Source organism: Phyllostomus hastatus, unplaced genomic scaffold (assembly GCF_019186645.2).
Source record: "Phyllostomus hastatus isolate PE091 unplaced genomic scaffold, TTU_PhHast_1.1 phas_scaffold_11, whole genome shotgun sequence".
Classification (NCBI taxonomy): Eukaryota; Metazoa; Chordata; class Mammalia; order Chiroptera; family Phyllostomidae; genus Phyllostomus; species Phyllostomus hastatus.
This window is the reverse complement of record NW_025334005.1, coordinates 7,852,522-7,878,114: the sequence shown is the minus strand read 5'-3', so window position 1 is coordinate 7,878,114 and position 25,593 is coordinate 7,852,522. Positions and strand designations below refer to the sequence as shown.

Below are 25,593 nucleotides of genomic sequence, written 5' to 3'. Positions count from 1 at the left end.
GAAGAAGAGCAACAAATTGAAAACTTATTTGAACAAATAATAAAGGAAAACTTCCCCAATCTGGCAAAGGAAAGAGACTTCCAGGAAGGCCAGGAAGCTCAGAGTCCCAAAGAAGTTGGACCCAAGGAGGAACACACCAAGGCACATCATAATTACATTAGCCAAGGTAAAAATGAAGGAGAGAATCCTAGAAGCAGCAAGAAATGAGACAGTCACCTAGAAAGGAGTTTCCATCAGACTGTCAGACTGCCCTCCTTTTCTCAAAGGAGACCTTACAGGCAAGAAGGCGCTGGAAAGAAGTATTCCAAGTCATGAAAGGCAAGGACCTACATCCCAGATTGCTCTATCCAGCAAAGCTTTCATTTAGAATGGAAGGGCAGATAAAGTGCTTCTCAGATAAGGTCAAGTTAAAGGAGTTCATCATCACCAAGCCCTTATTATATGAAATGTTAAAGGGACTTATCTAAGAAAAAGAAGATAAAAAACAGCACAACAATATGATACCAAACTCACAATTATCAACAACCACACGTAAAACAAAAACAAAAACAAACTAAGTAAACAACTAGAACAGGAACAGAAGCACAGAAATGGAGATCACATGGAGGGTTATCAACAGGGGAGTGGGAGGAGGACAGAAGGGGAAAAGGTATGGAGAATAAGTAGCATAGATGGTAGGTGGAAAATCGACAGGAGGAGGGTAAGAATAGTACGGGAAATGTAGAAGCTAAAGAACTTATGACACATGGACATGAACTAAAGAGGGGGAATGTGGGTGGGAGAGGGTGTGCAGGGTGGAGGGGAATGAAGGGGGAAATGGGACAACTGTAATAGCATAATCAATAAAATATATTTTAAAAAAAAGAATAAAAAAGAATATAGGAATAATGATCTCTGTTGTATATGCATTTCACTTGTCAGTCTGGCCCCCGTGGAAACCGAGTGAGTCCGGGAGAATGACAGCTGACTACCACAGAGGCAAGCCAAGTGGTAGGCCCAGTTGCGGCCACTGTGCCAGATGTGGTGTCAAATTAGCACTGCCTCGGGCGCATTGTACGTGGCCACTCATTAAATGAATGCATTCTTTGCTGTCACAGTCAGGAAAGGGGATCATAACCAGTTCAATGCAGGTGAATGGAGTAGACAACAGGATATGTATTTTCGTTTAAGCCCAAGACTATATTAATACTCTCTTCTTTTGTTATAACATAGATGGGAAATGTCTGGACTATTTGTACTTCCTGTGGACCACTCCATCAATCCACCCTATCAATGATATCAGGATAATCAGGCCAGATGAGCAAGAAGTAACCAACACCTGAGAGGTCATGGTCCACACACATTTCAGATGATGGGAGATGAGCCCTGTGAAGAATCAGAGGCCCACTAAACCAGGGAGATGCCCAAGACATCTCCTCCAAAGTAAAAGATAAATTACTGAATCACACACACCCCACTATGGAGAAGGAAGTGCGTTGCCTCTTTGGTTTCTGAAGGCAGCTGATTCCACACCTGGATGCACTGCTTCAGCCTATTTACAGGGTGACGCAATAGGCTGCCAGCTTCAAGTGAGGCTTACGTTAGGAAAGGTTCTGAAGGAGATCCTGGCTGTGGTCAAAGCAGCGCTGCTACTTGGACCATGCAGTCTAGGTGACCCTATGACATTAGAAGTATCAGATGCGGGAAGCATACCAGGTGGAGTTTCTGGCAAGCCCACATGGAAGAACCACAGTGCAGGCTCCTGGGGTTATAGAGCAAGGCCAGCCCCTCTGCAGTGGAAATGTATACCTTTTGAATGATGACTCCTGGTGTATAATTGGCTCAGTAAATATAGAGCACCTGACCTAGAGACATTGAGTGACTGTGCATCCAGAATTGCCCATTATGTAGTGCATTCTGTTAGATCTACCAAGGCACAATGTCAGGTGTGGCTAAAAACTGTCTCTTGCAATATGAAGGTGATGCACCCAGGACTGAGTATGAACAGCACAAAAGATTGCAAGTGAGTCATATGAGCAACATAGGGAGCTTTCCTGCAAAGTCATCCACATCCTGGTTCCTGGGACTGTGTTAGGTTACATGGCAAAGGGAAAATGTGGGGCACCTCTGATTGGCAGTTTCACTCCTGAGCTCCCTATTGGCCAACACTGTTACAGTCTACAGTTCAGAAGGCCCCAAAGACCACCTTCAGGTTCAATAATTTGGTAAAAGGGACTCATAGAACTCAGAAAACTGTTATCATCATGGTTATGGTTTATTATAGTGAAAGGATGCAGATGAAAATCAGCAAAGAAGTGGGATTTATTCCAGGAATGCAAAGGTAATTCACCATTTAAAAATATATTCATGCAATCCATGTAGCAACAGGCTATGGAAGAAAAGCAATGTGATCATATCAATAGATGCAGAAAAAGCATTTGACAAAATCCATCACCCATTTATAAAAACTCCCAGCAAACTAGGAGGAAACTCCTGCAAACAGACAAAGAACATCTACAAGAAAATCTATAGCTAATGTCATACTTCATGGTGAGAAACTAGGTGCTCTCCTGCTAAGATCAGAAGCAAGGCAAGATGTCTGCCTTCATCATGCCTATTTAACATTGTACTGGAAGTTCTAGAGAACACAATACAATAAGAAAAGGAAATTAAAAAAGAAAAGGAAATAAAGATATACTAATTGGGAAGAAAGAAAACTATCTTTGTTCACAGATGACATGATTGTCTCTGTGCCATGTAGAAAATCCCTAAGAACAACAACAACAAAAATCTTGAAACTAATAAGCAATTATAACAAAGTTGCAGGAAATACTGTTAATATAAAAAACTCAGTTGCATTTTATATACCAGCAATGAACAATTGGAGTTTGAAATTTAAAATATAATATCATTTACTTTACCACCCCCCAAAAGAGAAATAGTTAGGCATAAATCTAACAAATAAGTATAAGATCTATATAAGGAAAGCTCTGGTGAAAGAAATTCTAAATAAATGGAGAGATATTCCATGTACAAGTAGAGGAAAATGCAATCTACCACAGTCAATGTAATAATACCAATCAAAATCTCAGCAAGATATCCTGTGGGTATTGACAGACTGTTACTAAAGTTTATAAGGAAAGGCAAAAGACCCAGAATTGCCAATACAATTTTGAAGGGGAAGAAAAAAGTTAGAGAACTCTCATTATTGAATTTCAAGACACCCTGTAAAGCTGCAGGAATCAAGACAGTACAGGATGGTGAAGGAACAGACAAGGAGATCAATGGGACAGAGCAGAGAGCCCAGAAATAGACCCCCATAAATGTGGTCACCCGATCTTTGACAAAGGAACAAAACAATGCAATCGAGCAAATAACAGTCTTTGCCGCAAATGTTGCTAGAACAACTGGACATCCCCAAAACGAATCTAGACACAGACTTTACACCTTTCACACAAATGAACTCAAAATGAATTATAGACCTAAATGTAAAACACAAAAACTATAAAATTCCTAGAAGCTAATAAAGAAAAATCTAGGTGACTTTGGATTTGGTGAGTCTCCTTAGACACAACACAAAAGCATAATCCATGAAAGAAAAAATTGTTATTTTGTGCTTACTATAAAAAACGTCTGCCTTGTGAAAGGCGCTGTTAGGGAGTGGAGTCCCAGTGCCACACAGCGCAGAGTCTGTGTGGGCAAGGCTGGAGGAAGTCCTGTGAGCCTAAGCACTGGGACTCTAAGGCACTTCTCACCACCCCTGGGCCCTGTGGCATCTGCAGCATGCCAGAAGTCACAAGCACCGGTTCTTGAGAGAGAGAGAGAGAGAGAGACAGAGAGAGAGAGAGAGAGAGACAGAGAGAGAGAGAAATAATAAATGAAAAGATAAACCACAAACTGAGATAAAATATTTGTGAAAGATACATCTGATAAAGGACTGTTATCAACAATAAGAAAGCAAACACCCACTTAAAAAAGGTGGGCTGAAGAACCTTAACAGGCGTTTTTATCAAAGACAGACAGCAAATAAGCAGGTGAAAAGGTGCTCAATGTCATATGTCCTTAGAAAACTGCAACTTAAAACAGCAGTGAGATACTGCTCCCTGTGTTCTGTGAGGTCCACGTCAAAACCCACAGAATGAACAACACCAAGAGTGACCTTAATGTAGAATATGGACTTTAGATAATAATAGATTAATATTGGCTCATCAATTGTAGCAAATGTACCACATTAACACAAGGGGTTACATCCTCTATGATTCCATTTACATAACATTCTTGATTGAAAAAATTACAAACATGAAGAACATATTAGTGATGGCCAGGGGTGAAGGGTAGGGTGGTAGTGGGGAGGATTGGGTGTGGCTATAAAAGGGCAACATTGTGGGCCCTTGTGGTGATAGAAAGTATACTGCATACACTTGTATATAAAATGTATATTGCATACTTTCATTACAGTATACAGTATACATTCATTATAATACAACATATATTATTATGTGTGATTAATGTAACATATTGTATACTATATGATGCAATTATCTTGTTTCAATACAAGAGCAGAACTGTAACTACTCTGTATCTTCACCGTGTCAGTATCAGTAGTGGCTACAGTTTTGTAAGTCGTTTTGTAAGATGTTACCATTGAGTAACATGGGGAAAGAAGGTACATGGTATCTCTCTGTCTTATTTCTTACCACTCCATGTGAATCTACAATTATTTCAAAATTAAAAAAGAAAACAAGTCTTAATTTTAGAAGACAATGCAGTTTCTGCCCAGCTCTTCCTCTTGGGCCATGCTCATTTGAAATCCAACCACCTCTCTGCTGTGAAGAAGCCAGTCAGCAAAATAGACAGGCCAAGTGTAGGTGTTTGGGCTGCCACCCTCGCTGAGTTGGCAGGTGACCGCCAGCATCAAGCACGATCCCTGCGAATGAGCAAACCCACAGGTGATTCCAGCTCCCGACCATCCTTTGAGCCGCGCTGAGCTCCATGTGGAGCAGAGACTGGCTGTCCTCATCAAGCACTTCCCAAACTGCAGATCCGTGTGCAAAATAAATGCCGATTGCTGTTTTCAGCAACTAATTTTAGGGCCATTTGTTATATAGTGCAATAGGTAACTGGGGGTAAAAAAAAAAAGGATGATTTTTATCAGGGAATGTTCCATGGAGAAAAAAGACAATTGGTTTTTGCATTGAAACTTGACGTTAAGCAATGGTGGCAAATTTTGAAGTATCATCAAAGTATAGCTTTGAACAATACAGACTGACTTCATTCCAATCAGTCGAAATTAGTGAGGTTTTATTGTAGCTGCTATAACACAAATTACAAATTGGGCACCTCATTTGGTTAAAGATTATTAAGCCACTTATGGGGTGAGAACAGACAGCAATTTAGGAGATATAGTTTGGATACCAAAATGAAATGAGTTTTTCAGGCGGGGTACAGATTATTTGAAATTAGGATTGTCTTGGAAGGTACAAGACAACACACAAATTTGTGTTTCTTGTCTAAGAAACTCAAATGCAAATACATTACTATCATTATGGACATCATAAATTATAATTGCCAAGTAGATTATTATGAATTACAAATTATCATAGCCTATCAAAAATATACATTATCTTACTGCTGTAATTGATGACTAACACCAAGCGTCTAAATATTCACTTCTGCTTGCACACGAATCAGGCCATATACACGCCCTTTCACGTGGGGTTAGGCATGTATTTTTGTTCATTTTTAATACTCTTCTGTGTTTAACATGGCAGATACAAGAAGAGCAGAAACAAAACCAGGCTGGACATAGGTAAGAACCATTTTCTTCCTGCTTCCCATTCACCTTCCAAACAGCCCATCTGACACTTGTCAATAACCTCCTCATCTTCTTCCACCTGGTGATTTCTCACTTAGCTGGTCCCGTGCTGAGTTCTACCTGTTCCTTCTAGCCTCCTCTTGCACCATTACTGATAGTTTCTGCATCTCCACCTACCTGGATCACAAGAAGGTTTGCAGAGTTTCTTTATACTCTTGGTCTCATGATTAAAAGTAAAAATAGCTCAATAAAACTTAGATTACTTTTTCTTCAAGTCTCTTCTTGTTTTTTTTTTCCAGAACACTCTAACCTCATTTCTCCTTTTCCTTCTTTTACATTGAGAAACTTCTACATTGCCACATGACTCGCAATATGTGTGGGGTTGTCTTTTGGTTTTTGAGGGATGGGAGGGGGGGAGGATCTGAACTAAGGTTTGAATACCAATTTCCCCTCTGGCTAAATGTGTAATCTCAGACAAATTGCATAAATTTCCAAAGCCCTGTCATTTTGAAATGGGAATAATAATGGCTCTTGGTAGGATTAATTGAGGTATCCTTTACTCCTTCTCCTTTTGTCCTTCAAATCCTAAAATTTGATATATTTTTTTAATTTTTTAAAGATTTTATTTAGTTATTTTTGGAGAGGGAAGGGAGGGGAGAGAGAGAGAGAGAGAGAGAGAGAGAGAGAAACATCAATGTGTGGTTGCTAGGGGTTATGGTCTGCAACCCAGGAATGTACCCTGGCTGAGAATCGAACCTGGCTGTGACACTTTGGTTCACAAGCCCATGCTCAATCCACTGAGCTATGCCAGATAGGGCAAAATTTGATATCTTAATAAATGGCGTTGATTGAGTTGGATTGGGAGACTGGCCTTAACAGAGACTGGAGGTCACGGTGGGGAGACTTCTGGGCACCACTACTGAGAACAAAGCTCAGAGGCACCCCCAAGCCTGGTGCGTTTGGAGGCACAAAGAGGAGCATGTATGATATTTTTTTTCTTTTGCTTTGCAATTAGAACTCTGTAAGGAGCTAGGAGAAGGATGAAAGAGATATGGAAAATTCCAGTAAGGTACTAAGAGTGGCCGTAATTCAAGAGAGCACAAGAACGAGGTATGGAAAGCAAATCTTCCCTCCCCAAAATATTGTAAGATATTATGAAAAATGATTACCTCAAAAAATATTCATAATCCCAATCCCTAATACATCATAGATTTTTAATATTTTTTCCATATTCTATCTTGGATCTTGATCATATAAATGTTTTGTGTGGTTGCAACCTCAGCAAAACAAAGCTTGTATTCTCAGGAAAGAATATCTTGTATTCCTGACGGCAATCGGCCCTTTTAGATTACTTCCCACATTAATCACTTAAGACCAAAACAAACCAAGTCTAGCATGGGTGGTGTGTCCTGGCGTCTCATTATTTTGGTCACAGAAACCCTGCAAAATAAATCAATTTAGCGTGAGTCTTCTTGATTCAAGGAACTCGAAACGGGCCAGAAAAAGCACATATGCTCTGGACATAGACAATATAAATCCACCGTTTACCAAATTGCTGCATCCCTTTGGACTGGGTCTCCTTAGTCCTGGTTGGAGTTGGGCAGCAACTAGTGTGTGGCCACTGGCCGGCACGCGTCGCCTGGAGCCAGCAGGGGGCGAGCGAGCTGCGAGCCCTGCTCTGCATCCTTGACTGACAGCTAAGGATGCCGGCGAAGATGAGGTAATACCACCCGAACCAGGAGGGCGTGGGGGTGTGGACGCGCGTGTGTGCGAGTGTGAGCGTGCGGGTGCGTGACCGAGCCGGAGACACTTCGTGTCTCAGAGCTCGCACTGCAGACACTGATCACGCTGCATTAAAAAAAAAGAAGAAGAAGAAGAAGAAGAAGAAATTGCATTTCTGGGAGGGAGGCTGCAAAGTTGTGGCCCGGCGACAGCGGCGGTATCAGAGGCGTGTCATGGCGGGTCTCTTTTCGGCGCCTAGGGACGGGGGTAACCTCGGCAGGCACGGATTTGCCTTGGCGCCCCGCTTGGGAGGAGCGATTCATTCTGGAAGCAACTGAGCAGAGCCACAGGGAGGGGGAGCTCTCGCCCAGGCGGCGACAGCGTTTCGTGCGGCGCTAGGGTGGAAAGGGAGGAGAAAGAGGGGAGGGGAACACCGTGTCATTCCCAGCGTGAGCGCGCGGCGAGATCCCACCCGGGCGACTGCAGAGCCCGAGGCGCAACTGGTGCGAGGGCTGGTACCTCGCATCGCCGTCAGCGCCAGCTCGCGGCCGCCGGGGCTCCCGCGGCTTTTGCCCGTCGGGAAGCTTTGCAAGGCGGGGGGCCTGTTTGCAGAGAGCCGGACATTTGCATGAAGCCACTCGACCTCACGGAGCAGCGGCAGCAGCAGCGGCGGCAGCAGCGGCGGACCCCGGCGGAGGCGCGCGGTCGGAGCCAAGCGGCCCCGGTCTCCGGGCCCCGGTGGATGCGCGGCTGGGGAGCGGCCCTTGGGCCGGAGCTGAGGCTGCCCGGGGCGGCGGGGCGCGGGGCAGGGGGCGCGGTCGAGGCCCGGAGGCGGCGGCGCAGAAGGAAGCGGAGGAGGACCGGCGTGCCGAGCCCGGTAGAGGGAGAGCGCGGCGCCGCCGCAGCCCCGGGCTCACCATGCTCCTGGCCTCGGCGGTGGTGGTCTGGGAATGGCTGAACGAGCACGGCCGCTGGCGTCCCTACAGCCCGGCCGTGAGCCACCACATCGAGGCGGTGGTCCGCGCCGGGCCGCGCGCCGGGGGCAGCGTAGTGCTGGGCCAGGTGGACAGCCGGCTGGCGCCCTACATCATCGACCTGCAGTCCATGAACCAGTTCCGCCAGGACACGGGTGAGCCGGCCGCCCCTGCCCCGCCCGCGCGCACCTCCGCGCCCTGCCCAGGGGTCTTCCGCTGCGTGAGCCCACCGGCGCCCCCCCCACCCCAGTCCGCACCTCCTTGCTGTGGTGTCACCCAGAGGTGGTCGTGGAGGGGGCGCTTCCTCCTCGTGATCCTCTTATAAACGGCCATGTAATTAGTAGTGTCAGTGTGCTGGCTATGCGAGCCCAGCTGCACCCTAGCCCCGAACAACTCCTCTTTTACGCCCCTTTTAAAGCACTTGGTGGGCCCAGGTCCTTTCCCCTCCCCGTGCAGATTCGGGGGCCACCCCTCCCACCGGCAACCCCAGCCCCTAGCAAGGGCTTCCTGCTCCCGTCGCTCACACGCCGGTTGACCCTGCTTCGCCCCTGGCACCCTTGGGCCGGCTACTCATCCCTCTCTCCACCTGCTCTACTGCCTCTGCCCCTCCTGGGTGGGGTGCCTTCCCACCGCGGGGCGCTGGGTGTGGGAACTGGGGGAAGGAGGCAGGGATTCCCCGGAGGCTCTAGCGGTAGTCTGGAATGGTAAGGGCCGGGCTCCCTGGGAGGGGAGACTGGAGTTGGGGGGGTTCCGGGGCATGAAGCCCCCTGGATGCTGCGGCGTCGGCGAGGGCGGCTGCTGGCGCACTCCAAGTGCTGAAGCAACAGGCCAGAGCAGATGGAGGGAAGAGGGGGAGGGCCCGGGCTCCGGAATGCCTGGCAGGGAAGCCGCTCCGCTCCCTTTGTCCGCGGAGGAGGCGGCGGCGGCGGCGGCGGATTCCTAAGCAGAAATTGCCCTCAAGCTCCCTCCTGAATCCGTCGCCTAGGAGGGACGCTCTGGACTCCCAGACCACTGCACTCCTCTCTTTCCATGATACGCGAGTTGCCACTGGGGCCACAATCCCACTTCCCAGCTGACCAGCCTGCCCACGTCAGGGCAAGGCAAGAGGCGTCAGGGAAGAGGTCCGGGCGGCGGGTCGCGGGCGGGAGGGGCCGAGCAGGGCCGCGTCCCTTTGCTTGGCCCAGTGTGTCCAGGCTTAAGGGATGATTTGGGACAAGCCTGGCTGCCCTAGTCTCCGCATGAGGGTGGGGGTTGTTTCAGGAATTCTGGCTGAGCTTTCCCAAGAGTGTGAAGAGGAGCCTGGAGAGGCAGGTGTGTGTGGGGGGGGGGGGCGGTACTAGAGGGATGGCTGGGAGCGTCCCAGAAGGCCGGAGAACAGCTGCAGAACTGGGCATCTCGGCCCCTTGGAAAGCCCCCGCATCCTGCGCGCTAATTAGGGCTGTCATGGGAACGAGATCAGACCTGGGGGAGGTAGCTTCTGCCTTGAGCCCAAAGTTCTCTAGTCATGACTCCCAACAACCTCTTTGCCAACGACTTTGCAGACGCTGGTGGAGAGAGTCAACTTTTCTGGGGGAAAGGCTTCCAGAAGTGTTATCATCTGGGGCGGGGGCAGGGGGAGAGGACTTAACCCCTGGTGGGAACGGGTTGGGAGGTGCAGCCCGGAGGACTGAGGGGAAGAGGGAAGGAGGCGGCCGTGGGAGATTGAGAAAGAGGGTTAAGTGCGGCTGAGGGGGAGGGAGAGACCGTCATTGTGCAATTTGGGTAGAGGTTGTGGAGGTGAGAGGGCAGAGACGTCAGACTGGCGGGGGACAGGTGTTTGGAGAGGGGGACAGCTGAGCCACGGCGATGAGACCAGGAGTTAAAACACCTGGCAGGGAATTCCTGCTTGAAATAAACAGGCAAGTGTGAGCCTTTCTATTTGACACTGCATCTCTGCAGCATAAGGAGAAACTGCCCTGGTGACATAAAGGTCCCACCCCTTGTCCCACCTTTGAGAAAGGAGACAGTTCAATCAGTGTTTAGGGACATGGTACCTAGGAAGGGTCACGGCCTCAAGGGCCCTTTCTATCGAAGCGAAGTTCTGGAGAAAACTTCTCCAGAGCTGGGAGAACTTTGGGCTGAAGGCAGAAGCTACCTCCCCCAGGTCTGATCACTCTTCCCCGAGGACGACAGGCTGACCACCACCTGGTGGTCCCTCTAGCCCAAGCCCAGGCACCCGGCTGCGGTCAGCCTGTGCTCAGGGAAGAGTGGCTGGGGTCCAGCAGATTTTAGACAGGGAGCTGGCCCTGGATCATTCAAAGCCTGCCTCAGGGTGTGTTTCACATTCATGTCTGTCTCCTCAGCCCTGCAGTGGGTGCTGGAGGCCCTGGGCTGAATCCCAGGAATGCTGGGTCTGTCAGGGAGCTTGTCAAAGTAGAATAGGATCCCTGGGTTTCTGGACTCAGAACCCCCTTCTCCCCGCTCTTCACCAACAGACACAAGTTCCCCTCAGTGTCGCTCGTTGATGAGGCCATGACAGGGTAGGAACTTTAAACCACCGTCTCCCAGGCAACCTTGGCCAAGCCCTGGCAATGTTTAATTAAATTCCCCACTGTCCCCGCTAAGCCATAGTTTGAAGCTGGGAACCAGAAACATCCCCATAAACAAAGGAGAGCTGGAAGTCCCCTGTGTCGAGGCGATTCCTCTCTCTCTTTCTGGTCTCTCCATGTGGGGACATTTCCCGACATGGGAGCTTTGTTCTTCAGGGAGTTTTTCTCCCCTCTGAAGTCGCCTGCCCTGCCACCACAGGAGTCCTCAGGCTCTCAGCTCTCCTGGGTTCCTACTTCGTCCAGCCTGTCTCCAGGGAGATGGCTAGGAGGTTGCAGACACCCTCTGCCAGTTCTGTTTGCCCTGGACCCTTCTTCCCCAGCCAGCCTCCCAGTCTGAGCTTATGTGCATTCTATGCTGGTCTCCTCAAAGCGTGTGGGGCTAGAGAATCTGGAAGAAGGGAAGAGATGGGGTGAGATAGAGGTGACTGGGGCTTGGCTGCTTCCAAAAGCTGTGGTTGAGTCCCCTCCACCTATGGTCATATACCTTGCCTGGGCTGGCCTTCTCCTGTTGTTAAGACAGGAGGGCTGTGGGCTGTGGCATCACTTTCCCCTGTGTCTTCTCATGCACTCGATTGCTGCCACCTCCTGGGCCCAGGCACCCTTGGGCCAGCTACTCATCCCTCTTGCCACCTGCTCTACTGCCTCTGCCCCTCCTGGGTGGGGTGCCTTCCCACAGTGGGGCGCTGGGTGTGGGAAGGCACCCCAGGATGGAGGAAGACCCCCACCAGAAAGGGGAGACATGACTCAGGCTCTCATCCCAGACTCACTGACTTACAAGGTAACCTTGAACAAGTCCCTTAACTGCTCAGACCTCCTTTTCTTCTGCAGAATGAAGAACAGGCTTTAGGTTCCTCTGGCTCCTTTCCACCCATTCTGCAGATGGGTATGTGAATGGGTTTGGCCCCTCCACCAGTGAGGACGCGACTTAGAAGCGGCATGGTGTGAGGGAGGGATCTTCCCAGCTCAGAGTTTTCTGTGCAACTGTGGCCTCTTTCATGCCTTTCATGTGGTGAGAGGGTCAGATGGAGAGAGACTAAAGGATGTGACAGAAGCTGATTTTAGCGTCCCCCCCGCCCAGCCCCCTCCATCCTCACAGGAATGGAGGAGGCAACGGTCGTGATGACCACGTGACATGACCACATGACCACATCCAGGGTAATTTTAGGGGGTGCCCCAGGCACATTGCTCACATTATCTTGTTTAATTCCACCAGCCATCTTATGAAAGACCTATTGTTCCCATTATATAGGAAAGGAAGCAAGCTGAGAGAGATTAAGTTGTTCAAAGGTTTACAGCTAGTCAATGGCAGAGCTGAGGGTCCAGATCAAGAGCCCCATGCTCTACTCCTTTAAGTGGTGAACAGGCATGGTGCAGGCACTGTTCCAGGTACGTGAGGTACAGCAGTAACAAACACCTATGTTTCTGCCCACGTGGAATATTCTAGCAAGGGTGAAGGATGATGGGATTTCTTGGGCACAGCAGATGCTCTAACCATGTTGCAGAGATGTAGTGAAATGCCCTAGAGACCTCAGGTCATTCTTAGAAAGTGTTGTCTCCCAAGAAATATCTTGGGTGCTTTGGGATACAGGTGTCTGAATTGCCAACAGAAAATCGATTTTCTTTCTCTTTCTTCCTCCTTAGTCTGGGAATGGCCTATGTCTCGATCCCATTAGAGGCCTTTTGCTTGGGTCACTGCACCTTAGGGCCAAGTGGATTTCCTCAGATCATCTAGTTTGTGGTTCTGATTATAATAGAAAGGTCCAGGACTAATCCATTCCAGATGGAATGGGCTCCAAAAATAATCTGAGAATTAAATCCCACCATCTCTGCCTCCTCATTGCCTACAAATAAAACCATCTCTCTGGTCCCAAAATGTTGGTTCTGAGGTCTGCTTTATACCTATAATTAACATGCTAGGACTGAACTGAATTCAACATTTTCCCCTTCCACACCCAGCTCTTCCTCCTGACACCCCTCTCCCTGTGACTGGTGCCGCCATTGACCACTTGCCCACGGTCAAACCTCAGGGTTCTCTGACGCATTTCAGAGTCTTATTCAGGTGCCTGGCATTATGAGAACTCAGGGTAGTTGTTCACATGCAGATGCCCAGGCCCAGTCCCTGGAGGTGCTGACCCCCAGGGCTGGAGGGCACTGTACCCCAGGAGATTCTGAGGCAGGAGACCCTGGAACCTCTCCTGGAAAGCATTCAACTCCTCATGGTCAAGTTCTACCGATTTCCTCTCTGTAGGGCCCCTGCAGCCTGTCCCCTCCTTTTCATTTTCACTGCCGACACCCTCATTATGTCTCACTTAGAACCAATTAGCAGAGCCGCTCTGGTCTTGTCACTTCTCTGTGTCACAGGCTTCACCGCCTCCTCATCGCCTACAAAGAAAACCCAGTGCAGCCGGGCAGTTTGACCATTTACGCCCTGGCTCTCACACACGTTTCCAGGTTTATCGTCCTCCATGCCTCATCTTTTCCTCCACGACTGACAAACGGATGTCCCTTTAACCCTCCTGAATTCCCTCAGAGTCCTCTGACCCTCCCCCACCAACTACTTCAACTGAAATGCCCTCCTTTGCCATTTCTGCCCATTGAAATTCTCTTTATCATTCAGATCTTAGGCTATTTCTCATGCATTTCTCGAAGTGTTCTCCAAACCGTCATTACTTTATCTAATGTTTAATTGATATTTATTGAGCCCCCTAGGACATTCCAGGCATGGGGGGGGGGGGGGGGGGCGGGATACAGCCCTGAACAAACACCTGGATGCCCACTCTTGTGGGGTTGGGGGTCCAGTGGAGGGAGACAGACATTCATCAAATCAATCACACAATAAATGGGTCATTGCCCGTCAAGAAAAATACTATATGGAAAACAGGAATGGGAATTTGACCTGGTCAGGGCAGGGCAGAGCAATCTGAAGGGTGAGCAGTGAGGAGGGTTGCCGGAGTGTGTGTGTGTATGGGGGGGGGGGGGCGGGGGGGAGGCACCGGCATTGTGAAAAGGCCCAGATAAGCACTGCAGTGGGCAGAGACCAAAGGAGGCTGGGGTGGCGGAAATGTGGGCAGAGTGTCTTAGTGTGAGGTTGGTGGGCAGAGGGGATCTCAGTCCTGAACTCAGGGGAAGTTATGGAAAGCATTGAAGCCCAGTGAGAATGTGGTTGCATTTTCTGCCGACGTGCTTTAAGCTGGAACTCTTCCTGTGGCTGTTCTGCCTCACGAACAGTCATTCACACACCTGTCTTGTGTTTACTGTGAGCCACTTGAGGAGCGCCTAGGTCTTGGCATCCCTCGCAGCAGCTAGTGGGCACTCAGCAAGGTAAGATAAACAACGAAGTGCTAAAGTAGCCAGAAGTGGTCAGTCTAGCACAGCACGCTATGGAGCCCTCATTGCTTCCAGACACTGCAGAAGGCACTAGAAAGCAGAGGCCTACATGGCAGTGGCGTCTTATGCCTCCACTTAGGGCACCAGCATGGAACGTGCGGAGATGCTGGTGCACCCCAGACTTCCTGAGGGCGGGGCCAGGGCTGGGAGAAACTTCCGAGAAATGGATGGCAAATGGCACAGGGCCTGAATGAGCAGGAGGATAGCAATAGGTAAAAGAGGCAAAGGAGAGCATTTCAGTAGAAGAGACCTGATGGACAGCAGGTGCAGAGGTCCCGGGCACCATGAGGGAATCCATGGGGATAAAAGGGGTGTCTCTTTGTCAGGAGCAGAGGCAACACGAGACCAGGAGACGATAAACCTGGAAGGGTGTGTGAGAGCCAGGGCTTGGTCTGCAGATGTTCTGGGGCAATGCTCGGACACCTCTGGCATTGCTAACATTGTTGTAAAAAAAATGCCTTTTAAGCACATCTGTGAAAATTGGCCAAGCACAATACATTGTCCCCGCTACCCTGAATAGAATATAAAACAGTCTCATTTAAGCTCTCAAAACATAATTTTCTCATCTCTAAATGAGGTTTCATAAGATTGCTATGAAGATCCTGTGGTCTGGGATAGGTGAAGTTGCTTCCTAAGTAATAAAGGTTGTATAAATATGAGTTATAGGTACACATTCTTTTCTCCTCCTACTCCTCCCGCTTCTCTCTCTCTCTCTCTCTCTCTCTCTCTCTCTCTCTCTCTCTCTGCATCCGCTGAACTAAACTTTCCCCACAACTCCTCCATCCTGCTTAGTCACACAATAGAAAATAAATTACAATAATAACCACCAACTTTTGCTGAGCTCTTGCCATGTGACAGGTGTTATTTCAGTTCTTCATAGTCATGCCTTCATTTCATCCTCACATTCACCCATTGAAGTACCTTCCCCCGGGGCCCCAAACAGATGAGGAAACTGAGGCTTTGTCACACAGCTGGAAGGGGCGGGACCTTTGCCGTTGGACACAAAGTCTGTGCTCTTTGTTCCCCAGCAAGCTGGCTGCAGAGGAAGGAAATGGAAGCAAACCAGGACACTATTGCCTGCCCCTTCCTCCTGTCCTGCTAGCTACCCCCCTGTCCCCCAGCAGAGATCCTGCTGCTGAATAGGGGATTGTTCTGCTTCTCCCTCCTGCCTCTGAATGTTGATGTTTTGGGTCATTAAGGGGCTTGGAGATGGGGTGGGGGGGCAGGTTATGACCCTGGCAAAGGCTTGAATAGCCATTGTTCCTTTTCTTCCCCCCTTGAATGGGATTCTGTCCCCAGTCCTGGTATCTCCCTCCGGGTTGGAGGAGGGCTGGGTCAGAGGCCGGAGGAGGGGAGCCTTTTCCCACCACTGGGATGGATAGAGCTCAAGACGACAGATTTGGCAATTCTGGCCACCCTGGAGTTCCTTCCCCTCAGCTCCCCCACCCTCCTTGAGCTGGGCATCTTCAGCCTCGATGACGATGCCCATGAAACAAGCTGCGGTTGGGTCTGAATTCAGGTCTGGGGTGGGTAGGGGAGAAAGAGGCAACCGTGACAGGCTTAGTATTTCCTCCTGGTCCTGCAGGCTCATTTCCGCTGTGCTATTTGCCTGCACTGACCCTGGTCTCGACCCCACCCCCACCCCCAGCAAGACTGTACCAATTAAGAAGATCTCTTGAGGAGGGGTTTGCGCTTCTTGAAAGAAAGACATTAGACAAATAGAAAGTTATCCTCGTGGTCATTAACGGGGTTGATATATGACGATGCTGGGAAGTTTGAGAGAGTGCTCTCCACCTGCTTCTCCCTTCTCTTCTGACAGTAAGGGGCTCAGTCACTGCTGTCGTCACTCACTGTCACTGCGCAGCCTTCCCAGAAAGAGGCAGAGTCTTCCTCTGCCTCCTGGGTTCCATGGCCCTGTGCTCTGTTCCTTCGTGACACTAGAGGCAGGGCACTGGAGGGATAGGGAAGAAGGGAGGTGATATTAAGGAGTGTCTACTGTGTGTGGAGGGGAAAGAGAAATCCAGAGCCTGGCAGAAACAAATGCATATTTGTTAAGAGGCAGCCACAGTTAATTTTCACAGTCACTCAGCGCAGGAGTTATTATCCTGTTGTCTTAAGGGGAGAAAAGGAGGCGGAAGGGTCTATATCAGTTAGTAAGTGACAGACTTGACTGCAGGCTAAAAGGTCCCCACTCCCAGCCAGGAGGTGCCCCTTCTGGTAGCAGGCACCGCCTGCCACGCGGTGGTCCTTGTCACTCACCTGTGTTCACCCCGGTGTGATGCAGACTCCTGAAAGGCAAGAATGAGTCTCGTTCAAAGCTGACCCCTCACCAGGCGGCCTCATGCCCTGCACACAGGAAGACTCACGTAATGTTTGCCTGTTTATGAAACACAATTCAGTGTCATTCTTTGCTGACCCTGACCCCTTTCCTCTGTCCCCCTCTGGCAGGGACCCTCCGCCCAGTTCGCCGAAACTACTACGACCCGTCCTCGGCCCCCGGCAAGGGCGTGGTGTGGGAGTGGGAGAACGACAACGGCTCCTGGACGCCCTACGACATGGAAGTGGGCATCACCATCCAGCACGCCTACGAGAAGCAGCACCCCTGGATCGACCTCACTTCCATCGGCTTCAGCTACGTCATTGACTTCAGCACCATGGGCCAGATCAACCGGCAGACCCAGCGCCAGCGCCGCGTGCGCCGGCGTCTGGATCTCGTCTACCCCATGGTCACGGGCACCTTGCCTAAAGCTCAGTCCTGGCCGTCCAGCCCCGGATCGGCCACCTCGCCCCCGGGCCCGCCCTGCTCCTGCCCGCAGTGCGTCCTGGTGATGAGCGTCAAGGCGGCCGTGGTGAGCGGGAGCGCTGGCCCCCTGCAGCCTCCAGCAGCCCGCAAGAACATGCCCCCATCTGGAGCGGTCAAGCTGCCCCCACCGCCAGGGCCTGGGGCCAAGCCACTGGACAGCACGGGCACCATGCGAGGCCCAGTGAAGACCGCACCATCGCAGCCGATCCAGCGACAGGCCTCCAGCTCGCCGGCAGGGGCCACTGCGGGCCCTCCCACCAGCCCCCCAGGTGCCAACGGCAAGACGGGAAGGGTGGCCCTGGCGACCTTGAATCGGACCAACCTGCAGCGGCTGGCCATCGCCCAGTCCCGGGTGCTGATCGCCTCTGGGTAGGTGCTTGCATGGCTGCCTCTGAGCCTTTACTCGTCAGGCATAGCCCATGACTGACCATCCAGTCAGAGATGGAGGAGGGGCTGCCAGGACTTAAGCTCCCTCTCATCTTGTCCTACCCTCCGGCTGCAGGTGGAAGACAGCATGGTGTGGTGGATGAGGAGGCTTTGGCCTTTGGGGGCCGAGCTCCGGATTCTCGTTGAGACTTTGCCTCTTTCTGGCCCTGAGATGGGCAGTCCCTCCTAACTTCAGAGCCCTACCTTCCTGCTCAGTGAATGCTGACGGTCATGCGCAGGTCAGGGGCACAGTGAGTGCCAAAGCAGATCACACACCCTTAGTAACAGCAGCAACGTGCTTTGCGCTGCCACCGTGGTCCAGTTCGGGGGCATCGTCTCCTCATTTAATCCTTCACGGCAACTCTGTGAAGGAAGGAGGCCTCTCGATCCCATTTTACACAGGAAGAAACTACAAGTTCACTGGCTCAAGGGCACATAGCTGATCACCAGGGCAGACCAGGATTCACCCTTTAGGAAGTCTGGTGTCGCAGCCAGACTCTTTCTGATTCTGCGTGTCCCTCCCCATCCAGCATGCACCACGGTGCCTGGCATACAGTAGGTGCCAAATAAGGGTTTGCTCCTTTCCTCTGGTCTCTCTGAGGGGTGCCTTCAGATGAGATGAGCAGCCACATTAATGAGTATTTCCCATGTGCTGGGCACATTCCCTGCATGGCCTCAGTTACTCCTGTAACAATGTGATGTGTGTTCTGTGATTATTGGTTTTTATGACCATCTTGGTCTGCTCGATCATAAAATGGGAGAGTCCCAGGTCTGTGGGTGCCTGCATCCTTTGCCTGCCAGCCCCTGGTTTCTTACGAGATTGGTCTCTCATAGCCACCCAACCCTCCAGAGGCGCCTGGCCCTGCCTGCAGCCCGGGAACCTGGACAGTAGGGTGGTGTAGAGTTAGGGTGGACAGCTGAGTGTAAAATTCAGGCTGCCCAGGGGGCGGTCTCTGCACAGAGAGATTTGGTACTGGGAGGAGAGAAGGAGGGTGCACCATAGACTGAGAGGCCCGGCCTTTACTCCTGCCTCTGCCGCTCGGGTGAGCCACAGAATCTTTGCAAGGCGCGGTTTCCTTGTGTGTGTGATGGGGATCCTCGTGCTTGCCCTGTCTACCCCAGGGAGTCCTCCTGAAAACCTCCACTGAGGGAGTTCAGCCCTTCACAGTTCACCAGGTGCCATCCCCAGCTTCCCTTACTCTCTGATGTAAGTGCCGGGCATGGCACTTGGCTCAGAATTAACTCCCCAATGAAAGCCACATAGCTTGGGTGTTATAGGGTGGGGGTTGGAACCCAATTTTAGTCTCCTAGTCCACTGCTCTTGCTTAAGCCCAGCTCCTCATTTATGCAAAAGCAATTTACACACGGTCAAATGCTGGTCAGATGCATGGGATTGTCATACGAAGAGTCACAGAAGTGCACAGAAGTATTTGGGAGAAGGGACTGGATACCCAAACAGTGCCTCCGCTCAATTTCTGTGCATTGCCACACAGCAGCCTCGTGGGGGCCTCTGCCACAGTTCAGCAGGATTACCCGCGTGGGTGAGAACCCAGCCTCCAGAACCTGACTGCCTGGACTTGAACCCCAGTTCCTTGCTGTGTAACGGGGAGAGGGGGCAAGTTCGGCATCCTCCGTCTTCAATTTGCTCATCTGTAAAATGGGAATAAGAATAGCACTTTCCTTCGAGGGTTGTCCGGATGATTAAATGAACTATCTGGTGTATAGATTTAGCACGACGCTTGGTACATAAGTAAGAGCTCTGTAGAATTAGCGGCTATTGCTGTTTACTTTCATTAGCCACAGGTACTTACTGAATACGTGCCACGTAGTTGTTGAATTGAAGTCCAAGCTGAGCAGCCTTACCTCATCACTGGCGCCCTTGACAAGTGCCAAGTGACCCCCTGCCATAACTGAGTGAAAGGCACCCCGGATCGCTTTAAATCCCAGAGAGGGCGTCGGCAGCTCTTTATCTCTCTGCTTTCTTCCCTCTGCCAGCCAGCAGAATTGGAGCGAGAGAATAGGCTGGAGGGCCGGCCAGTGCAGTTTCAAAAGGGCTATAGAAACAAGTTGATTTTTCTCTGCTCTGTTTTCCTGACAAGGGAGGCCCCTCCCTGTCTTCCAGCCCTCTTCTTTTCACCTCTTACCACTGCCCTCACCCCCACTCCCATCTTCTGCTCCAGTCTTTCTTGGCCATTTAATTGGCGTGTTTATTCTCTTTGTCTGGTATTGCCATCGGCCTTCTGTCACCCAGTGGCCCCTCCCCCTCCTCTCGGTTGCCCGTGACCTCTTCAAGCAACTTTCCCACGGATAAAGGAAGACCCGGGAGGGTGGGAGAGGTGGGATGGAGAGAAGGGTTTTGGGGGGAACAAAAGACCCCGTGAATTATTCAGAAACACAAACAGGGGGCTTCTCAAGAGAAGGGAGAGGGCGCCTGTACAGGGGAGGGCAAGAGTCGCCCCTCTGGCCCTCTGCTCCAGAATGGGAGGCTTCTCTATCTCCAGCGGAGACCTCGGTTGCTGGAGAGACATGGCCGTTGTCCTGCCCGAGGGTCCTGGGTTGGCCCAAGACTCCAAGGAAAACACTGCTTCTCAGCCTGGTATCTGCCTTAGACTGGCCTCCCCTGCCCCCTCGCTTGCTCTTCTCTTTTCTTGGTTTTATATTTTAGGGACAGAAAGTAAAACTTGCACCTTCCATAACTGGGGTCAGCCCGACAGAATGGGGGCAGACAGGGTGTCTTCTGATTGGCCAGCAAGTGGTCAGGCAGACAGCTTCAGCCGCCGTGCTGCGCCGCCTGGAGGATGTGGAAGCGGGCCTGCCATTGGGCCGCGGGTCTCTGGAAGGAGGGCTCAGGCCTCCGGAGCTGGGGCCCCAGCAGGGTGTGACCGGTGTGCACAACAGGGGCGGGTCTCCAGGTTCTCGTTGTGTCTGCCGGGACCAGTGGGGGAGGGGTGACCAGTTGTTGCAAACTCAACAGTCCTCAGCACCGTCCAGCACTGGGCTTGACACTTCACACTCCATATCCTCAAGAATCTGAGAAAACTGCAATATTACAGCAGGAGAAGACTGTATCAAGCCCAGCTTCTTCTTACAGTGGGGAAACAGAGACGTAAATAATCACCCGAATTTGCATAGGGCCTGGCTCTTTACAAAGTATTTTCTCAAGATCCCTTATCCTTACAGGGACCCCACGGGACAGAGAGGTAGGGGGCCGTGTTTACTCAGGTGGGGTCGACAAGTGCAGAGAGGCTGTGTGGCCCTCTCAAAGGCACATGCCACTGTGCAGCTGGACTGGAAGGCGGACTTCCTGGCCCCCTGGGGGGAAGGGCTCCTTCCTCTATACCCTTCTGTATTTCATAAATAAATATCCCCTTCCTCCCCAAGCCCCAGTGCCACCCAGAGCCTAGTGACAAGCCCTTCTGCCATGCTGTCCCTTTCCTGGCATAGCAGGGACACCCACCTCTCCCACAGTATTACAGGGGTCCCTGGCCTCAAGTGCAGACCCTCCCTCTCTTCAGACCTTACCCCCCCCATCCCCAGTCCTTGGGCTGCCAGGGGGGTGTGCTCTGCCGGTTGGAATATTTCCTGGTTAAGCAGATTGGGTGTGGAAACCTGCCAGTCCAGTTTGTGGGAACAAAGGTAGCTTTTGTCACCCAGATCACAGCTATTCATCAGCCAGAGTGGGGGCCTTGGAGTGGTGAGGGGGTCAGGCAGGTGCGGGAAGAGGGGGGGTGGCTGGGTGGTGCTCTGCCCCCTGCTGGGGAGCTGGGGACAGGCACAGGAGTTCGGACTTGCATCCCCAGCCTCTCCAGATGCAGCCCAGGGAAGGGGGCAACTCAGCTGCTGGTAGAGAACCCAGGACTCAGGCTGCCACCCAATCTTAGGAACTGGGGTGGAAAATTGTCACGGAGTCTCCCTGACATCTTCTAACCCCAGACCCTCGCAGGTTCATGGATAAGGAAATTGAGGCTCAGAAAAGTTGGGAGGCGTTAGTGGCAGGCGTTGGGAGGCGTTAGTGGCAGGATTTCCTGACTCCCCATCCACCATACTATGCCTGGCCCCTTGGGGCAGATCACAGGGTCCAGAATCTAGTCTGAGCCTCTTTTTTTTTTTTTGGCCTACTTTCCTTGTTTTGAATTCCCCTCCCCTCATTTGAGTTTGATTTCTCCTGTGGACAGTTTCCAAGGAAAAGTAGCCTTTGGTGGCCTGCTGAGACACAAACACTTCCACATCTGTTATTTCCACATCCTTCTCACAACCCGGGTGCACAAGGTCCCTGCGGTGACACAGATGCCGTGGAAGACTCAGCATAGCAGGGGAATCACCCCTGGGCATGCAGGGGACAGGCAGACCCACTGCTCAACCTTGAGGTCCATCCCGGCCCTGCTGCCTCTTAGGTGTGAGCTTACTCCCTCCCTGTCTGAGCTTCATGTCCTCTGTCTGCGGCGTGGGGCGATGGGATGAAATAGACATGAGAGTCATGAGTGACTAAAGCTGGGCATTCCTGCATTCAGAGCCTTAGCTGCGTGATCTTTATCGAGTTTGCTGAACCTCTCTGTGTCTCAGCTTCCCGGCCTGTTAAAATAAGGTTGACAATACTAACACCTCCCGCACAGGTTGCTGGAAGGATTGGATGCTGTCTGTACTGTGAGCGGCGAGGACGTGCCTCTCTCTGCCTGTGCATGTCAAACATTATAACACACGGGCGAGAGCTCACGGGCTCTCTTGTTTATGACAAATAAACAAATAATAAGCAACATAAGCAAACACGCCAACATGCTCTTTCTCCCTCCTCCTGTTTTCCCAGCACCACCCGACCCACATCGCAGAATTGCCATCTTCTTCAGGCTGCCTGGCTCCTGGAGTCCTCTGCGACCCAGGCCACTGGCCTCTCCAAGCCCACGTCGCCCTCTAAGCCCAGCTGGGGGAGCCTGAGTGGCGGGGGTTAGGAGGGAGGTGGTGCAAGACCCAGTCCCACATGCCCCCTATTTTTCCAGGAGTTGGCGCCGTGGGAGGCCTCGTCTTTCCCAAGCAGCTGCGCTGTCTCCTCTCCAGCTTGGCTTGAGTTGCTGGGAGAGGGACAGAGAGAGGAGGAGGCTTTGCCTGATATTTGTATTTCTCAGGGAAGAGGAGAAGCAACAGCTGTTAGGGCAATGGTTTCCAAATGTTGGACGGGGGATTGGCTGCATCTGCATCCTCTCCACAGAAGCACATAAACATGCAAGTTCTTGCGCCCCAAACCAAGCCTCGGGCTCTGGCTCTCTCCAAGCCTCTTAGGTGGCCCTGATGTCCACCCAGGTTCGAATGTGTTTCTTTATATGTTCATTCCTTTAGTATGAATGAAGGAATGCCTACTAGTCAGCGAATGCCTACTAGTGTTAGGCTGCTGAACAAAATGAACAAAGAAATTTACCCTTGTAGAGCTTTGCTTCTAGAGGGGGAGACAATAAGCAACAACTTATTTTAAAAGATTGTAAGCTCTATAGGGAAGAACGTACAGCCGTGTTATGAGGGTTTAGGGCCCTCGAGGTAGGATGGATGAGTGGGTGACAATATTAAATAAAATGGTCTCAGGAACTTCTCCGGGAAGGCGAGATGTGAGCCAAGAATGAAGGAGTTGTAGGAGGGAGCTGGGAATATATCTGGTGGAACAGCATTTCAGGCAGAGGGAACAGCATATGCAAAGGCTCTGAGTCAGGATATGCCAGCCATGTAGGAGGAACAGCTAGAGCAAAGAGGCGAGCGATATGAGGGAGAACTGAGAGAGAGGAGGATTGGGTGGGGAGGGTGGGCAGAACACGCAGGCCATGAACTTTGAGTGAACCGAGTTCTGAGGTTTGAGTGGAGGAATGACATGGCTTGACTTAATTTCGAGGGTCTCACCTCCAGCTGGGGTGCTTAGCACTTGCTGCATCTTGAGTAGGGTTGATTAGTTCCTGTAAGAAAGGGCAACACGTCGGTGGGTGAAATTCTGGGGTCTCAACACTGGCTCGTTTTGTCCCACTTGTCAAAACCATAATGCGTCTGCTCTCTCCGTCCACAGGGTCCCCACGGTGCCAGTGAAGAACCTAAATGGGTCCAGTCCTGTCAATCCCGCCCTCGCAGGTAAGAGGGACCTTGGACTGGCCTTGCAAAAAGGTAGAAAAATGAAAGCAACAGAACAGGTAGTGAGAATGGGTACAAGAGAGAAAATTCGGATGTTAATTCAAACAAACGGGAATGTTAGGCGTTGGGTTGGATGGGCAGGAAGGGCTTAGGGAGAACTGGCTGCTGAAAGCAAAGCGTGATGTTGAAGGTGAAGCAATCAGTCGGTTTCTGGGGAAAGCAGAGAGTACGTGGAGAATCCGTGTGTTATGAGAACTCTGGAGCGAGGAGGAGAGGAGGTTAGTGGGGAGGGAGGAGTGGAGGGGGTGTTGGGGCTGACTCCCCAGTCCTTCCTGACGTGTGGTCTTCCCTTCCAGGCATCACGGGGATCCTCATGAGTGCGGCGGGGCTGCCTGTGTGTCTCACCAGGCCCCCAAAGCTGGTCCTCCACCCGCCCCCCGTCAGCAAGAGCGAAATAAAATCCATCCCAGGGGTTTCCAACACAAGCCGCAAGACCACCAAAAAGCAAGCAAGAAAAGGTATCGGCCTCCTTATCTTCCGGGGGGACTGGCAGCCTCGTCCTTGGCTCCCAGCCCTGGCTCTGCCTCCACCACTGAGGGTCACCCCCATGGCTTACCCACCCTGGGCCTTAGCTCCAGCCTCAGCTAAGCAGGCCAAACTCTTACCTGTTCTGATGAAGATACCACACTAGGCTGTGTGTGGATCGGATGGAGACACCTTAAGAAATATGACAATGCAGGGCAGAGTCATAGAAACACAGAAAAATGTGATGCGTGACACTGATAAAGTATGTTAGCGAGAAAGATCACCTTGGCATTGGAACCAAAACAGGCTAAATCCAAACCCCAACTTTGTCACTTGCAAGTCATGACCTCAGAGGACCCCTCTTTTCTCACCTTTACCTTGGGGTGAAAACAGTCACAACCAGTGGCCAGCAGGTATGCCCCGGAATGCATGCCTGACGGTTGGGAAGTGGCCACGGTTTTGTGTCCCGCTTGAGCCTCCAGATGCTCTGGCTACTTGAACCCTCTTCAGGAGCTCCTTCCTACCTGCCCACGATCCCACACGGCTCTGTGCCTGCCCTGGTGCCACGGGGCCCTGCCTCAGCCCCGTGGCTGGTCTTTCTTGTCCCTGGTATTGGTGGCCACATGTGTTGACTGTCACCCTTAAGTCCCCACCTTGCAAACGCGTGATTTAGTTTCAGTTTGATCATAGGTGCACTGCACTGAGCCCAGGGCCTGGCGAGTCACAGGCTGGCCATTAGTGGAAGCTTAATTCTTATAAGAGAAGCAGGACAGTGGGAAGGAAGGGCCGGCATCCAGCGTTGGGCTGTTGCCTGATCCACTTCCTCAAACCCCTGTCCTACTTTTCCAGTCTATTAGAATCTCTGCTTAGATGAACTCAATTGCCTTTGCTCATTATCTGATAGGAAGTGACAGGATTTTGCACTTTCGCACTCTTCCTGTTATTATTAATAGCCCATATGGGATCCTTAGCTGGCAGTGTGCTAAAAGGGCTGTACGTGCATTAGCTCATTTAATTATCAAAACGACTCTTGAGCAGGTGCTATTGGCTCTTCCTCCTCTAATAAGTGAGAAACGGAAGCTTAGAAAAGTTAAGAGAGTCGCCTGAGGAGAGACACTGGCCCTTCTTTCCTTCCCTGCCTCCTTGTGAGGCTGTATGGTCTCATTTCCCTGCTTTCAGGCTGGGCTGCTGGCCAGGGGTCCAATCCCCCGCAAATTCCAGAATCATCGCACCTGTCAGGATGCTTCCCATCAGCCTTTCCCTGCTGAGGAG

The 25,593-nt window shown here is 51.2% G+C and overlaps 1 protein-coding gene across 1 annotated transcript in view; it reads left to right on the top strand.

The window, feature by feature from the left end:
• Positions 1-7,857: 7,857 nt before the first annotated feature.
• Positions 7,858-25,593, top strand: part of DTX4 (deltex E3 ubiquitin ligase 4) — a 30,529-nt gene continuing 12,793 nt past the window's right edge. Inside the window, exons 1-4 of the mRNA XM_045855201.1 lie at positions 7,858-8,645; positions 16,914-17,637; positions 23,735-23,796; positions 24,153-24,314. Of these exons, the coding sequence (XP_045711157.1) occupies positions 8,435-8,645; positions 16,914-17,637; positions 23,735-23,796; positions 24,153-24,314 (1,159 nt within the window). The 5' untranslated portion in view covers positions 7,858-8,434. The remainder of the gene's footprint in view (positions 8,646-16,913; positions 17,638-23,734; positions 23,797-24,152; positions 24,315-25,593) is intronic.